Raw genomic sequence first — 17,790 nt, forward strand, 5'->3', positions numbered from 1 at the left:
TTCTCATATGTTCATGCTGTGTTAATCAAATTAATCAAATAAAAGAAGAGGCCGTTCACGTGGCAGATTTCCTAGAAGCCGGGTCATGTTACCTGATATCCCCTGTAGTATCAGGTAAACAGCATATGTTTGTCACACGTCACCCGTCTGTTTTTTTTTCAGTTTATCTTAATCTTGTTGTTTACAATCTGTCTGAATATTTTGCATTAATAATTCATAAATAATAAGAATAGGAATAAAAAGAGAGAAAATTTGAAAGTAGTGATACAATCGATGAAATAAAAAATTCCTGATGTTCATTTGATCATTTTGATGTTTTCTCTGTTTGCAGCACGTCTGGAATAATGAATGAGCCAGTGCTGAGGCGGATGCTCCCTGACCAGTTTTCGGGGAGTGGGTACACTGCTGGCACTTCTCGCCACACAAGTGTCACCAACCCAATCCTGTCTAAACGGGTGTGCTTCTACAAGAGCGGGGACCCTCAGTTCAGCGGTCTGCGGATGGTCATCAACAACCGCTCTTTTAAAACATTTGAGGCACTCCTGGACAGCTTGTCTAACAAGGTCCCACTGCCATTCGGGGTGAGGAACATTACCACCCCCCGAGGAGTCCATGCTGTCTCCTCTTTGGACGAGCTAGAAGATGGGAAGTCATACATTTGCTCAGACCAGCGAAAGGTGAAACCCATAAACCTGGCTATGGCACGGAAAAGGCAGCCCCCCTGGTACCACGCCCGGCCCGTCAGCTCCCGGCGGCGGACAGTACAGCAGGCACGGCTGAACCCCGGCTACAAGCCTCAGGAGCCAGTGGTGATGCGCACTCCAAAAAAGCTACAGGTTTTCCGAAATGGAGACCCATCGACCCAGTGTGTTGTTGTGCTTCAGAAGAAAACCACACCCACATTTGAATCCATCCGGAGATATATTTCAGAGCTGATGCAGTTCCATGTGGCAAAACTACACACACCAGATGGAAGACGTGTAAGTATTTATATGTTTATGAGTCTATATCTTTACTACGGACTTTATTACGGACTGGGCTTCCACCTGGCTTTAAAGTACCATCACATGAGTGGAGAAAGTCTTAAGCTTCTTTGCCTGTTCACCTTAATACCCAGCAAAGCATTCTGGGATACTGCAGCAAAGCCATGTATCTAAGATGTGTTGTAGATTGTATTACTGCGACTGTTTAAGCATTAGAGAATAAATGTGCATATAGTTTTATTTATGTAGATCATATTCTAGTAATACACATAGAATAAATAATGAATGTGCACACATTTTAATTCTGGTTTATTTTATATTATTATTATTTTATTTTTTTTGCACAGGTTGATGGCCTCCCAGCTTTGATAATGTGCTCGGGGACTGTGGTGGCCGCAGGCAGGGAGAAGTTCAAGCCTGCAAACTACAATACACAAAAAGCAGTCCTGCTGACACAAATGAGGAAAAAACGAAGGGGTGTCCGAAGACTAAAGGCTTTAAATCGTAAGTGATTTAATATGAAATAATATTTATAAACTTTGATGAAAACATGTCTTTGAATTGCTCAGTAATGAACAAGCTATACCTGTTTGACAACCCAGTGTGTCAGTTGTAATTCATCTCACTGGATGAAGACTTATAAAGGGCTGAGACAATATTACGTGTAATACCTTAGCTGACCCACATATAGACAGTGAGTCTGTAGTCTACTATAGCAGCAAACTGACTGTTCTTTTTTTCTTTTCATGCTTCATGTGGCTCAATCTGATCTTCTGCAATGGATATGGGTACAACTGGATCATTCTTTCACTTGGGACAAATATAAAGAAAAAAAGAGATCTTTTGCATTGAAGCCACGGATTCTCTCCTCATCATCAGAGAGATATATTGTCAACCAGATTCACAACAGCATTGCAGAGAGCTCTTACAGTTTCCCTACAAACTCCCATGAAATGGAGTCTAGCCATTTACTGGAGTCTGTGGCTGAATCGGAGGAAAACTTTCTTGGAGATGTGGTGGAAGGCCAGGACGGTTTGCTGCCTGCAGACGATGATATTGAAAAATCTTTTCGGGTGAACCAAGATGGCAGCATGACAGTGGAAATGAAAGTGCGACTGACAATTAAGGAGGAGGAGACAGTCCATTGGACGACCACCCTCTCGCGCTCCGTTTTATCCAATCAGCTTATTGAGGACTGTTTACCGCCTCCTGAGCCAGAACAAGAGATCAGCCTTCCTGAATCAGACCATATGGATTTTAGACCCCCTACTGCTCCCAGCAAAGACATCACTACAAACAAAGATATCTGCAATGAAGATCTAACTTCATTTAACAATGGATCTATTAATCAGGGCAGTTTTGAAGGGGACATTATAAAAGGAGATGGAGATTTAGTGTCCCCTTTGAGAACACCTACCCCAAGTCAAAAACAAATCAGATCAAAACAAGCCTCAGTGGAAAGCGTTACATCACTGACTGCAGATGGGCTTCAGGAGGACATAATTGGTTCATACTTCAGGGAACACATAGAAAATGGTGATATAACAGAGCAGTATTGCATGGTCAAACACACTAAACCTGTCCCCAAGCCAAGAAGAGTTGGATCTGTGGAAGCAAACAGCAACATTGCTGCATACAAATCAGCTGGAATGACAGAGATCTTACAGGTGGATTCAAGTGAAGAGGAGGTTACAGAGACTGTCATGCATATATATGAACAGCAGACCTGCCAGGATAATTTCCTTGCCAACATTTGTGCACAGGCCATGTCCACATCTGTTAATTTTTCCAGGCCAGCAACTTCCGACACAGGTCACCAATCTTTTAATTGTAGCTTTCAGCCAGAACCCTGCAGACCTTCAACAGCATCCGAACCTGCGAGTCTCTGGAGGTCTGAAAGCATTTCCCTCATGTCAGACTTAACTCTTCAGTCACAAAATACAGGTTCATCACATGCTCAGCCTTTATTTCAGAAGCTAGCAAAGAGCCAAATCAAGGAAAAAGCCAAAAACGTTAAAGAGAGAAAAGCTTCTCCAAAGCACAAAGGGATCGTTAAACGACTCAAGTCACCAAGAAACAAGGCTAAAGACGTTATAAATAAGAAAGGGAAACCAATAACTAGTGCCAGATTCATTAGTAAAATTTATGGAAAGAAATCCAAATCAAACAAAGACATGACTGAATTGAAAAAGAGTAAAAATGTATTTGAAGATGCGACAGCAAATGGTACAAATCAGGGAACTAAGAATAAAACGCGGCTTCCTATCTCAGGACAAAGAGCAATGCTCACTCAACAAACAATGTTAAATCAAAAGAAAGACAGTAGAAAATCATTACATATCACAAAAAGCATGCCGCTGCCTGTAATGTCCGATTTAGGAACTAATGGATATGTTGAAGACTGGTTGGAGAAAGCTCAGTCTAAACCTGCGTTTTACCTTGAAGGGGAAAACGAAACACTCTCAGAGAAACTTCACTTGGAAAATGATCCCTGTTTGATGAGTGTGGCAGAGAAGGTGAAGAGTCTGAAAGATAAATCTAAAACTCCAAATAGTAGCACAGCTCCAGCGCCAGAACTTACACGAAATGGTTCAGTTAGACAAAAAATTAAATCCTTTGAAAAGCAATCGGACAACAGACAGCACAGTCATACAAGTTCAAGAAAAGGCTCATTGCTCACAGACTCAAAGGAAAGTGTTTCAATGTCAAACGATTTGTGTTCTAAAAATAATCTAGCTGATTTACCATTGGATAAATCAGCATCAATCATAGTGCAATTTGAGGAGAGCTCAAATTCCCTGTCAATGGACCTGCCACCCCCACCCCCAGAAAATCTGCTAGAATCCTCCTCTGCACAAGGGATGGAAGCCTCAGCAGCCAGCAGCCCCTTATATCGGCTCTCATCTGTGTCTGATGTCCATCCATTATCCACAAGTCCTACATCTGACAGGGCCATTTCACCTACTGACCACACAATGGAGATGGCATCATCAATTCAGGCTGACAATTCTTCAGAGCTGAGGGATGCACCATTACAGAGAACTCCATCTATTAAAAGATCCCCGTTGGTCAGTAATATCTCTCTTGAAAGGAAAATGTCTCTGAAGAAAGCCACTTTAGATGAATATACCATACCCAAGGAAACCACATCTCTTCCCATCCACACTGGGGCAGATCTTTCATTAGGAGAAAGCACAGACCCAGCTCCGCAGGCTATGAAACAATCAAATGAGGAGTCTGTGTCGCCTAAACCTAAAGCCAAAAAAGCTAAACTTGTAGGAAGCCCTTCTACAGAGAGAACGGCCCAAAGAAAAAAGCCATCATCTGAAAATATTAACAAATCTCCAAGAATATCTTCCATAAATGACCGCACTGCTGATAAAAAGGCATCTCCAAAAGTTGAAAGAATGAAGAGTACAACTCCGTCTGCCAGTCCTGCAAGTGAAAGAAGACAAATCCTCAGTAAATCTAAACTACTTCAGAAAACATCTCCATATTCTCAATCATTGGACTTGGCCTCTCCACCTGTCAAACCTAGAAGCTCAAAAAAATCACTTCAGAGAAATCTTTCCACTGACAGCACCTTAGCCTCTTCAAGAAAGACACCCAGAAAAATCAACCCAACCCAAAAGAGGGCAGAGCAAGGACTTCCTTTAATGCAATCAAACAAAACAAATGTAGATGAGCCCGTGCAAATGCAAGTAAGAAGTAACAGTTACAAAAACCAATCAACAAAAAAAGAATTACATGAAAATATTACGGCTGTCAGTCCAAAAACGAATGAGAATGAAGACATGACGCATAACAACACAGGGAGCAGTAATGTAGAGCCGAAGCACAGTGTCTGTGAGCTGGAAAAACAACAAACAGAGCATTTATTAGCCAACTCTGAAAATCGAGTCCCCGAAACAGAGATGCTCGATTCACAATGCTATGTGGAACTTAATGTCAGCAAACCTCAGAGTAGACTTAGCCCAGAGATTGAGAGTGAGCCTTCCAGTTTATCTGACGCTGACAGAAATCATTCAATCTACTCAAGTGGTATAGAAGTACCTTGTAGTGGTGATGACACAGCTACAGATGTAGATGAGCTATCTTTCTCAGAGGAAGATTTGCAAAAAGAAACCAAAGAACTTAAAGTTATTGTTGAAGAACCTTTGTCAGATGAAGAACAAGCGGTTACTGCTGATCTGAGGCTAAGAAAACAGCAGCTAACAGACGTAGACATTGAGCTTAATTTGGGCAATTACGTTGGACATGACCACAACAGTTTCCTTGATGAGGAACTATGCACTGATGAGAATGAAATCAGGTCTGAGGAAGAAAGTCCTGTTATGATTCATTTCAGAGAGAGGTGCAATCAGACAGTACTTTCAGAAAATGAAAAGATTGAGAACATTGCCAAAAAGCTGTGTGATGACGTGATATTACAATCTATTGCTGACCGCGTAACATGTTTAGAAGAGAAAGCAACAAACTGTCTTAAGATAAGTTCAGTCACTAAGAGTCCCTCACAAAGAAAAGCCGTCCTTGGGTCTGAAGGCGAGGAATCTCCCTCCGAGTCTCCCATGTCCCAGCTGAGCCCTGGCACCCGCTCAGCCCCACAGTCATCATTATCCTTCAGCTACGACTCCAGCAACGTAATAACCAAACAGCCTGAGGGAAACCGGGTCAAATCCATCCGGGAAATGTTTCTCGCAAAGAGTGCCACGGATCATCAACTAAGTCAGAAACAAAACTCAGCCGATGTGACAGAGTGTAGAGCAGAGACCTCTGTCAGTGGAGGGTATCAGTCGCAGACCTCAAGTGAGCTTTCTAGTGGGGAAGATGACTCTTCTCGAAAATCTATTTCCAAAGGTTTTGTAATGAGGACCATTGAACGACTGTATGGCAAAAAAGAGTCTCCTTCCCAGGTGGATAAAACTGATAGGCCATTATCCTCACATAAACAGCAGAAAAAAGATCAGACTAGTTTATTTTCTCCCTTTCATGCTGCCCGCTCCAAAACAGTGTCAGAATTGTCCTACTTTAACTCTTCAAATGCACTGGACACTTTAACAGGACCTACTAGGTGCATAGCTTTTAATGCACAGGTTGGTCCTGGAGACAATGTGCTTATTGATAATGGGCGCTGGCTTTTACAAGACAGCACAGTCCTGAGAAAGTCTGTTTCCGAACCAGTTGCAATAAGTCAAAACTTAACAAGCACCACTCAAGAAGAGCAAGAAGGATGCAAAGTCACAGAGGAGAAAACATCATATTTGCACTTCAAGACAGACTCAGAAGATGAACAAAAGTCAGTGTCAAGAAACTGCACTTATTTTTCTTTGCCTCATGCTAGTGACTCTGAAGCAGTCCAGGAAGAATCTTCTGTTAAAGGTGATCTGAAAAGTGACTGTTGTGGGCCTAAGAACAATCCAGAGGGGACAAAGATGAAGTCAGAGAAGAATGGAAAACTTCCTAGTGTAGTGACAGATTTTAAAATCATGGATAATAAAGTTCACCCATTAGTTGAGGCACCCTCTGATGGAGAGGCTGTTGTTGTGCAGCCAGCTCGAGGTCAGGGTGTTATGAGCAGAAGGCTACAAGAGCCTGACATGTTGGATGTTTTGTATAATTTCTGTGGAGAGAATTGCCCAATATTATGAACATTTTGAAATGTGGCCAGAAAAAAGAACAACAATGTTATCAGTTTAAGAAGAAAACATGTAGCCTATAATATTGTCATTATTATTATTATTATTATTTTTATTCTATGTAACATTATACAACATTATATAATATTATTGGCTAATTTAAAGTTGATGTCGGTGCCTAACATTTAATGTTGCCATAGCTTTGGCATGAAAACATTTGATTATGCTTGCAGCTAAATGTGGAGCAGCGTGTCACACAGGCAAAAACAGTATTTGACATGTTTCTACTTTTCAGACTTTGTGTAGCTTGTTTTATAGCTTACGTGTGTTAGAAGAATAAATAGTCTTGATTTTGTCACGTGAAGGTTTGTTGACATGCAAACCTAAGAGCAGCTCTTTCTTCTTATAGTTTGCCTGTCAACAGGACAGGTATTCTGAGCATTACTGTAATCTTGTTTTAAAACGCTTTAAACAGATCAACTCCCCACAGATGTCAGGCAACAAGGCCAGTCCCTGTGAGCAGTCCCCTCACACTGTGAGCAGGTCATGGCTGCTTTTCACCGGGGTCAAAATTGTGCCGTTTCTTTTCTTACACTTACTGTGACAGAAAAGTTAAATTCTATTATATTGTAAATGATCAAATTGTCAACAACCAGTTGTAACTTGTTTTTATGTTGGCCCTGTCTAAACATTTAACAACCAGTGTGGCAGCTGTTTCACCTTTGTCCTTTTAAAATGTAATTAAATTTTTTATATCATTTGATGTGTTTGTCTATATTCCAATCATAATGTGTAAATAAGTTAAATGCACTGAAGACACCTTCCGACCCTGGACTGTTGTGTCACAGCTGATCGCTATCAAGCCTTTTAGGACAAGCGGAGACCTCTGTTTTCTCACTCTGTCCCTGAGGAAGTATCACTGTTTTTCTAAGGTTGTTTTGGTTCTCAGAGGTTGCCATCATGCTGAACTGTGTTGTGACAGGAGCATCGAGGAATGCACAACTACAAGTGTTTAGGCCAAATGCACACATGCGCCCTCAGCGGGACCTTCTGGTGATGTCAGGATCTCTGGAAACATCACTGCAAACACATAGAGTAAATCTCAGACTAATAAAAATGTATATTAGAAAAATAACTTTTAATTAATAAAAATGTATATTAGAAAAATAACTTTTTGGCATAGATTCTACATCAACTTGACCATATTATTCCATGAAGAACACTCGACAAATTAAAAATTTGAAATTTGCATAAGCTTTTGAAAGGATTAATGTGACCCATTCATGTGTAAGAAAATGATTCCATGAAAAAAAAAAAGATATCTGTAAATCCTTTTTAAAGGAAATGATGAAAAAAACCACCATATTTTTAGTTGTTTATTATTTAAATAAATATTTACATAACAGCTTTGTATAAACCAAATTTGTATTTCATACACAACACATCTGTCTAAAAACGCCTTTACAAGAAATAGGAAACTTAAGGATGGATTACAGTAATATACGTATACCGTGACAGAGGTTCAGTAACACCTCGCTTTGATCGCTGAGCAATATCCCCCTTGCAATCATCAACCCCTTAGCCGTAAGGCCATATCATTCCCAATCAGAAGTATGCATACATTTACATGATAGTTTGATATACATAATTCATTGTTACAAAGCAATAGGAAGATGTTAATCTACATGAACTAAAAATAACAGCCATATGTTGCTTAGCTTGGAACATACGGATAGAAAACTAAACTAACCAAAATATATAGAACTATAACTATCACATGATTCATTCAGGCACAAACAAAGCAACAAAGAGCATTAGTGAAGTATAAGATATCATGAATATTGGGCTACAATGCCACACTAAATGGTTTTATGGCTCAGCTTAAGAACTGAACATAGGAAATGAAAGAACACGAATGCCCAGCGAGTCCTACACCATGTCTCTACATTTCCATGGATTTAAAATGTGGTGAGAACATTTCTAGATATTTTATTAGAAATGTTTTAACAGGACCAAATTATGAAATGTTAAAATGATATTCTCAAATGTTTATTGATAATCAACTAAAACACGATAAAAAGGTGAGTAAATAAACAAACTGAAAGACTGAGATGTACAATGTGTGATGCTATAAAAACACTTTCAGTGAGTATAATCTAGAAATTTAATTTTGCAAGAAAAAATACTTTTCTATTGCTTTTGGCTCATGCATTTTAACTACTCCCCTTGTTTGTTGCTCAAAAAGTAACTTTGTTAGAATACTATCAAGTTTGCAATTAAAGGGTGAATTTGAAATAGTCTCCAACAATGCCTTGTTTTCATCCTGAGATTTAAACCAATGAATATCCTCAACAAATGGAGTATTATAATTTCTTTAAAACAGAACATTAAGCTTTAGGTCCCATTTTCCATTGAGTGTCTCAATAAAATCTATAGTTTCCCAGCTGAGGGTTGTCATACTTTTTCCGCTTTGTCTGTTTTGGTCTGGGTTGAAGGCGTGCCATTCACAAAGTTGTAAACCAAAAATTGAGAAGTGCCAAAGTAACGTGTGGCAAAAACTTTTCCATCGGGAGTAGGATCAGAGAAAGCAATCTCATCTTTGCTCAGGTTGGAACCATATATGAAGTTGTTCCTGCATAGAGAAATAGACAAGCATGTCTTAAATTATGTGCAAACTAAATTGATAAATAAAATAAAAGTCACTAACCTGAGGCAATCAAGCATTCGTGAGGCAATGCCCTGGCGTCTCATTGTACTGACGACCCAAATGCGGCTGATACCACAGATGGCTGGTTCAGCAGTAGTGGAGCAGCACCATGCACGCTGCCGTTCAAACATCATCTTCTCCCCTTCGGAACCAGACGGGGCGGGATCTTCAATCACTCTGTAGCCCTGGAATCACAGCCACAAGTAAATATGTCTGTATATCAAAATGGTAACACACAGTGGATTGTACGGACCTCATTAATGTGCTCTGTAATGAGACACCCAGCAACTTTTTTGTCGTTGGAAATGAAGAGGAAGGTTTTAGTCTTTGAGGGACACTTGGACTCCACCTGCTGGAAGCCAAGGTCATTGTCCACCATCTCCCTGATTTCCTCAACCTGAACAGGGAAGACGAGACATTTTACAAAATCACATGTCTAGACATTTTTTGTTAGTCTCTGTTTAAAATTACCTTCTTCAGGGCATATTTTGGATCATCTGGTAAAACAAGAATAATTTTTCCATCGTGAAACTCTGACAAAATCCTTTCTTTTTTCCATCCCTATGGAACAGAGAGCATGGGCTGTAACTAAATGCATTCACTTGAACACAGATTATCGGATGTACATGATTGAAGTTATAGTGTGTAATCTGTGAAATTGCATCTTACCACATATTTGACAGCGCTAATGAACTGGTTATGAAACAGTAAATGTTGAGATTCATCCTCAGGATTGGCAGCAGAGTAGAGCATCCCACACACGCTGCATGCCACGGGCCCAAAATGCTTTTGTCCTGCATCCTATAGTGAGATGCATGGTGACTACAGTACTTATTCAGTGAATTCAAAAAGGCTATAAAATGATCTTACTATAATCGTCTGGGTGCCATCTTTGTCAGCTTCCTTTAGTTTTTTTATTTCTTTCTGCAGACTGGTATCAGACATGGGAATCTCGACATTTTGAGGGTTTGTCTGACTGTAACACAAACATTCACTATATTACTTTCATTTCTCAGACAATAAGACTTCAAAACAGAAAAAGACCTACTCTTCACACTTGAGTTCTGAGGCTTTATCCATGATCGTCTCTTCTGTTTTTGACTTACTCTCTGGATGTACATTAGATGCTGTAAAAATACATTACAATTTTAGAACACTGAAATAAATTGAGAAAATGTTGTAGGCTATTTTGTATTAAACATTTGTATAGCTTATTGTGAGCCAAAATAAAACATCAATACCTTCTTTGTTTTCGTCAAACTTCTGAGATCCATCTGACACTTTTGAGTCTTCTTCAGGAGCAACAGCAGCAGGAATAGCATCTGTGGCCTGAGAGAAAGAGGTAAAAAGTCATACTCTTCTTTACAATAGTAAAAGAGAAAAGTACATCGAAAGTTGATTTTGGCATACCTTGCATTTGGCAGCATCTGCAACATTAGTATCTTGAGGAGCAGCAGGGGTTGCCGTGGATTCAGCAGAGTGATTTACAGTGGAGGTTGTCTCCTTCAGGGAAGTGGTGCTTGTAGACTTTACTGGCGCCAATGAGGAGGCCGCTGGCTTGGACGGGGCTGGAGCACTGACAAGTTTTGACAAAGGGCTTGTTGAGACAGCAGTGGTCTGCACCACTTTAGCGCTGGGTAAAAGCTTTGATGACGATGGAGTTGCATGTGCCTGTTTTGACTGCACCTGGGCTGCTGAAGCTTTGGCTGGTACACTGGAGGCAGGCTTTGACTGACCAGAGATCTGTCCAGCTGGTGTCAAAACTTTGGACTTCAACTGCTGTTGTGTTGGGACTGCAGGTTTTGAAGGGGTGGTATTTGTAGAAGCTGGCCTTGCTTGAGCATTCGGTCCTGTCATGTGAGAGGGCCTGGCCTGAGGACTTGGTTTTGGAGTTATTATGGGGTCATCATCAAGCTCAAAGTCATCAAAAGAGTACTTGGGCCTGGGTTTGTAGGGCTTATACTCAATCTTCAAACTCTGATTATTAAGACCGTTTGGCATGGGAGGGGGAACAGCGGGCAGAACTTTTTTGGGTACCGTTTTAACTTTAGCTGTTGGAGCAGGGGCAGGAGCAGAAGCAGCTTTTGAAGATTCGATTTTACTGAGACGGGAAGACTTGCGTAGCTCAGGTTTGGCTGGTTCAACTGACAAATCCTCTTTTTGGGGAGATTTCGTTTTATTGGCTTCTGTTTTTTCTGCTGTCTCTTTAGTGGCTTCTGGTGGGGAAACATCCATTTCAGCTGGTTCACTTTTAGTTGCTTCAGGCTTGGGAGTCTCGATTTTAGGCTCCTCTTTGTTATGTGTAGATATATTGGTAGATGTGGGGCTCGTTGAAGGAGGTTTACATATACCAGTCACTGGCTCAGATGGAGTGGCTACATTATTTCCAGAAAATGAGGAAAATGACATCGATGCCTGCCAATCCATGTCTGGAAACATTTGATTAGCTTGGTCAGATTTGAGCTTCTTCACTCTAGCCCATGACATTTTCTCTATCTGCAATTCAACTTGTCTCAATCTTTGATATCTAGTCAGCTTCTTTTTCTCATGGACTTTTAATGGAACATTAACTTGTGAAATAAAGAATCTTCGTTTTGGTGGCTCTGCAGTAGCCTTTGACTCGTCTACATTCTCTGTGGAGGCCTGGGATATAGGATTTTCTTCAGGGGGTGTCACTGAAGTGGAGCTCACCTCTGCTTCTTCTGGAGTCGGAATAGAAACATCTACTGACTGCTCTTCTTGCTTGTTATCAGGTAGAATTTCCTTTTTGCTTGTTTCACTTTTAGCAGCAGCCGCCGCCGCGACAGCAGCAGCAGCAGCAGCGGCTGCTGCCTGCTTCTCCTCCTCAATCTTCTTCAGAAGCATGCTGTCTGTGGCTATGTCCTCTGCTATTTCCTGACACAAGGCTAGTAGGTTGAGCTGCTGTTTTTTGGCTTGTCTCTTCGCAGCAGCCGCCCTTTGCTCGGCGAGAGCTGCTTGGCGAGCTTTGGTTCTGGCCTGTGTATTCATTTCTTGCTTCTTGGGTTTTTCTGGCTCTTTAATCTCAGTTTCAGGTTTTAGAGTAATTACACTGTCCTGCTTTTCATTGTCCAAAGATGTATTTTCTTTGCTTCTCTCATTAACATTTTCCTCTGTCTTTTCCAAAATTACTTCTTCAATTGTAGACTCTTGTGGTTTTTCAATTATAGAAATATCACTATCCTCTTCTTGCTCCTCTTCTGCTACAACAATCTCGCGTCCAATCTCAATATCCTCCAAAATCTGACATTCCGGTGGCTCCATATTAACAGAACCTGCTTGTGCGCCTTCATCCGCCATAGAGTAACTCAAGTCTGCTGTTATCTCTTTCATCATGTCAGTAGACTGTGAAGGGGAGCAGATTTGCTCAACTTGTTCAGAGCTTTCCAAGTTTGTCTCAATTACCATTTCTATCTCCTGTGAGTTTTCCTCATTAAGAGCATCTTTAACCTCACTTGTTTGTTGGACTGCATTTAAAATGCTTTCTGGCTTTGCCACACTTTCTGCACTTATCTCTGCTGACAGCCCCGATTCAGCCACAGCTTGAGTAATTATGTCATAGTGAATTGCAGTAGCAGGCACTGGCTCTAATATTACATACTCCTCACATGTGCCACCTGTAGCTGGGCTTTCCATTTCAATAGTAACGGTGGCTGCTGCTGTTGTATCCATAACAACTTCAGATCCACTGAACTCCTGCACTTGCTCAGTAAATGCTGATGCAGTTACATCAGGGAGACTACCTTTCTCTTCGGTGTTTTCTGACTGACCATCTTGTGCATCTTCACTGGAGCTGGTCACTGCAAGTCTATCATCCTCTGCACCATGACTTTGCTCCAACTGCTCAAAGACGGCACACTCTTGTGCACTTAGCATTTCAGATGCAACGGTGCTCTCTGAAATAATTTCTTGGTTTGAATGTTCATCTTTAACTTGCTGGCAGTCAATTATGCTTTTTCCTTCATTCACTGGGGCCGGAGATAAAACACCTGTTTCCAAAATTTGCGGTTCTGTTTGGCTGTCCAAAACTATTTCTTTCTCAATATGGCTTTCATTTTGAAAACTCTGCCCATTTACTTTTATTTCCTCAATTGGAGAAATTACAGATGCATTTTCTATAGGCACTTGGGGGATTTCAGCCATAACACAGCTGTCTGAAACATGTTCTCTGGTTTCACAATGCAGCTCCCCCATTTCTTCGTTTGCAGATAAAGCTGACACACTATACATTATTTGTGAGGCGTCTGTGCTGTTTGTATGCATCAGCATCACAGTATCATTTTTGTCTGGCATTGTAGGAATTTCTCCATCCGTGGTGCTTTCTGGACTGCTAATGGGCTCGTACACGATCTGGTTTTCATGTGTCTTAACCACAGTCTCATTCTGTTCTTTTAAGCTGGGAAGGTCGTCTTGCTGACCAACAATAACATTTACCTCATTTTCCTCTGATTCTTCTTCAGTAATAAGGAGCACTTGATTGGTTTCGCTCGTCATATTTACTTCACTCTCTTTTGTTTCAATATTTTCTGTTGCACCAGTATCCTGTGATTCACTTATTGCAATGATATTTTCACAAGTATCCACGACAAATGAAGGCGCTTGCATTTGCTCACTATCCATGTTGTCAGAATGATCACTCCGAGCTTCACTGAAAAAGGCCACTGTATGCTCAGCCACTTCTTCCATTACAACTGAAGGTGCTAGTTTAATCTCTTCTGCTACTGAATCCGTTTGTCTCTCTATGGCAGCCACATTTTCAGCCATAACTTCTTGAACCTCTGTCTGTTTTTCTTCTGCCAAGTCTTGCTCTGAAAGTTGAACTTCCATTCCGATGGGATCTTCACATTGAGAAACAATCTCTGTGTTATTACTCTTATTAAATGTTATTACATGTTCAATCTCTGTGTCTAAAGTGGCGACTTGTTGACCGTTATTAGTGTCAACCTCAACTATGGATGAAGGATCACATATCTCCTCAGTTGTTGAATAATATTCAATAACATCTTCAGTATTTTCAGTGAAGGCATTGCTAATAAAACTTTCTTGAACTTCCTCAACTTGTCCTGTAATAAGATTTGTATTCTCATAAGATACAACAGTTGAGCTGATAGGCATTTCTACAGTGGATGCTACGTTTACTGGACTCTCTGCATCTACCTCTGAATTGCCCATCGATTCATTGTTGAGCGTTTCGCCTGCTGTTTCACTTACTTCCACAACATTTGGGCTTAATTTCACTAAAGGAGTGCTTTTTTCTTCTTCTGCAGACTGCATTTTCATCATGCAATTTTGGTCTTCTGTTGCAGCAGATAAGATATCCGGTAATGTTGTGGGCTGTGTGTCTATGTGAATAATGACAGATTCAGTGTTTCCTCCATTGTTATTTATCGTAACAGAGGGCAATTCAGTGACTACATCTGTTTCAGTGACCTCATGGAACTGTACGCACAATTTTGGGGTCAGTTCAGATGTCACTTCAGTAGTGGCTATTGTTTCTATAACTTTGGGCCTTGCAGGAGCAATAACATCAAGTTCGCTTTTGATTTCACCCTTATCATCAACATTTACGTATTCGTTCTCAACTGAGCCTGACACATGTGCATCATGTTCACTGACTACTACATTCTCCACAGGCACAGCTGTTATTTCTTGATGGATAATTTCAGGCATTTCAGAATAAGTGATGGTTTCACATTGTTGCATCTCACTGTCATGCAGCTGAGTGACTTCAGAAGTTTCTTCATCTCGCTCCTTAAAATACTGATTCTCTCCCAGTATGTCTTCTGTAGGCACTGAACAAACAATCTCCTGTGCTACAGGGGACTCAGCAATCACCTCATTATTTTGTGACACTGGATCTTCATTTACAATTTGAGACATACCTGAAGCTGCTTCAGTGGCATCATGGACACAGTCAGCTTCAACACTGAGTGATGCAGAGGAACTTTCACTCGGCATGTCCATGTCTGTTGGGGGTTTAAGGCTTTGCATTTCGAGTGAGGGAGCACTAATCCTGTCCAGTGGTCCAGTGGGAATTTCAACGTTGAGCTGACCATTAAGAGTAGTGGCATCTTCAACATAAGTGTCTTTTTCCATAAGTGAATCTTCTTTGGCTTCAGAAGTAGCGCACATATCTTTGTGGATTTCCAGGTCATTTTCATTTGACATGAAATTCTGAGATACACACTTACTGCCTGATATTATTTCTGTCTTTTGTTCCATTTCATTGTCATCCAACTTGTCTGCATTTTCACCAGCAGGGAAGTTAGAAAAAGCATTTGACGCTTGGTCCTGAAACGGTTTTGTTTTTTGAGGCTCCTCATCTGTGAATTGAACATTGCTGTCTGTGTGATGTAAATTATCATCACTTTCATCAGTTAATTCATTGTACTCACTGAACCTGTCTGGAATACCGCTTACAGCTATGAACTGCGCTGGTTCAGAGTGTTTTTTATTTATTAACACTTTACTTGCATAATCTGTATATGTTTCTTCAACAAGTGCTTTATGTTCATTTTCTTCAGAGTCACATTTAACATGAAGCGTAGCCTCTTCTACAACAGACTCGGTAGTGACTTCAATTAAGCTCTCTGTCTGAAAAACTGTTATGATGCAAGGGCTTTCGTTCTCATTTGAATCAACATTTACAACAGGACATATTACCTTGTCAGAAAACAATAGCGTTTGAGTCTCTGAAGTGTTCTCATCTTTCTCACTTTGATCAGATGTGAAAACACTTGTCTCATTGTCCAAAGTGTCTGTTGATGGTGTATCTTTGTTGCTATTTTGACTTTCGAATGCTTGTAACTGACCACAGTTGCTAGGATCATCTTCAGATTTCATTATATTATCTTTGCTTGTTTCCATTGATTCGGATCCTGTTGATCTTTGTGATTCTGGAACAATACTTGTGACTTGTTGTAAAATCGTATTATCCTGACCTGTCTCAGTCATTTCTGATAATCTCCCATAGCTGTGGTCTGTTTGTACAGTGTCTTCATTCACCCCTTCTGGCTGAGACAATAGTTCGTTAGCCTTGCCATCATCCCTCACACTGAAGTAATTCACGTTACTTCCAACAACACTTGCCTCATTGTCAGAGTCTGTGGGTGTTGTCTTCTTCAGGGATGTGTTGGACGTCTCTGAGGACACTGTAGAAGAGGCACTTGTGGAAAAGAGCTTGGCTTTTTTGAGTGGGGGGTCAGAGACTGACAAAGGAGAACTCTGCCTTGAATTATTTCCTTCAGGTGAAGACGGCCGTTTTATCTTGGTCCGTGGGGCTGTAGTCCTTTCTGGGGAATTCCCTGGTTGTAGGGCATTTGGTGCAACTTTAGATAGCATGGCATCTCCATCTTCATCCAACTTCCTCATCTTGGGGTCAGACCCGGGTGGTGATAATTCTCTCTTTGGGGCAGGCATTTCTGACAAAACAAAAGTTAAAGATATGTGTCAAACGGAACAAACAGTAGGTCTGTGGAGGCCAAAGCCACTCATTTAGACGAAGACCACCAGCTTTCATCCTTGAGAAATAAATATCCCCATTTATTTTAGAGATCCTTGCTTATTTCACAAACAAAATATAACATGTTATGAGAATATTGAAGCACACTATCCATGTATATAACTCAATTTACCAGATTATTCATAATTCAGCCATATGATTATAACAAAAACCTTTTTTGTCAGTATGCAACAACGCTGGCTAATGAGAAACGTAAACAGTAAAATTCGCGGTTAGCAAAGCACGCAATGTACAATGCAAAACTGCTCACTTTCACGTCCCATTTCATACGCATTTCAGTTGTGTTCTTTCATTAGACAGACTGTTCTCCTCCGAAGTCGTGTTAAGTCAGAAATTGTGAGTAAGCTAGCTCCCAATGGCTTGTGTGCTAGTGCTCAGTGATGGAGCTAGTGCTAGCAGCAGCTCGCAACAAATGAGCGGAGCGACTTTCGCTGTTTCGGACCAAAAATCTGCTGCTATTGGGACAAAGCAGGGAGTTTCAACAGTACTTCTTGCAATAATAGGCATGCGCAAACTATAAAGCAACATTATAAACAACACAACTCACTTTGATGTTTTCCTTTTTCAACAACAGCTGTTTTTTCTGAGTAAAAAATTGACTGTACTTCCGGAGGAAAATAACGGAAGTGACGTTACGGTGCGCCGGGCCAAAACAAGTTCTATAATTTCCTAAAATTACAATCTAGATGCTTTCTTTTCGCAAACATATACTGCATATCAGATATGTTCATTGCAGGGCCTTTTTTTCTAAAATTATTTATATATAGAATTACGTTTAACTTTGTATTCACTAACTTCATGTCACCAAGCAAATATTCCTCAACTACTACTAGACTGTCTGCCCTGATGAAGACCTAATCGATCGAAACGCGTTGGTGTCCCTCGAAAATAAAGGATTTTTACTTGAAAGTCGTACACACGTCG

General features: G+C 40.6%; 3 protein-coding genes across 3 annotated transcripts; 2 read left to right on the top strand and 1 right to left on the bottom strand.

The window, feature by feature from the left end:
• Nucleotides 1-344: 344 nt before the first annotated feature.
• LOC306977929 (oxygen-regulated protein 1-like) lies at nucleotides 345-2,906 on the top strand (the record flags this gene model as incomplete). The annotated part of the gene is made up of 4 exons (XM_079576368.1): nucleotides 345-980; nucleotides 1,331-1,487; nucleotides 1,812-2,405; nucleotides 2,776-2,906. The coding sequence occupies 4 exons, from the start codon at nucleotides 345-347 to the stop codon at nucleotides 2,904-2,906; spliced, it is 1,518 nt and encodes a 505-aa protein (XP_079432494.1).
• A 2,567-nt stretch (nucleotides 2,907-5,473) lies between these two features.
• Nucleotides 5,474-7,635, top strand: LOC306977930 (uncharacterized protein; the record flags this gene model as incomplete). Its single annotated transcript, XM_079576369.1, has 2 exons — nucleotides 5,474-6,147; nucleotides 7,602-7,635. Exons 1-2 carry the CDS (start codon nucleotides 5,552-5,554, stop codon nucleotides 7,633-7,635), a joined length of 630 nt encoding a protein of 209 aa, XP_079432495.1. The 5' UTR covers nucleotides 5,474-5,551.
• Nucleotides 7,636-8,007: 372 nt separating this feature from the next.
• Nucleotides 8,008-17,479, bottom strand: LOC306977450 (uncharacterized protein). The gene is made up of 10 exons (XM_079575764.1): nucleotides 17,414-17,479; nucleotides 10,737-16,765; nucleotides 10,568-10,655; nucleotides 10,375-10,453; nucleotides 10,197-10,302; nucleotides 9,996-10,127; nucleotides 9,798-9,887; nucleotides 9,580-9,723; nucleotides 9,327-9,511; nucleotides 8,008-9,251 (listed from the first exon to the last, which is right to left on the bottom strand). Exons 2-10 carry the CDS (start codon nucleotides 16,761-16,763, stop codon nucleotides 9,074-9,076), a joined length of 7,029 nt encoding a protein of 2,342 aa, XP_079431890.1. The 5' UTR covers nucleotides 16,764-16,765; nucleotides 17,414-17,479; the 3' UTR covers nucleotides 8,008-9,073.
• Nucleotides 17,480-17,790: the final 311 nt, after the last annotated feature.

This window comes from Gobius niger (genome assembly GCF_951799975.1).
Source record: "Gobius niger genome assembly, chromosome: 18".
Taxonomy (NCBI): domain Eukaryota; kingdom Metazoa; phylum Chordata; class Actinopteri; order Gobiiformes; family Gobiidae; genus Gobius; species Gobius niger.

Excerpts from the sequence above, each read along its gene's own strand:
- LOC306977450 (XM_079575764.1), bottom strand. The coding sequence starts at position 16,763 with ATGCCTGCCCCAAAGAGAGAATTATCACCACCCGGGTCTGACCCCAAG. Across the intron at positions 10,303-10,374 it reads TCAGAACTCAAGTGTGAAGA|TCAGACAAACCCTCAAAATG; the intron begins GTAGGTCTTTTT and ends TTTGTGTTACAG. Across the intron at positions 9,724-9,797 it reads CAAAATATGCCCTGAAGAAG|GTTGAGGAAATCAGGGAGAT; the intron begins GTAATTTTAAAC and ends TTCCCTGTTCAG.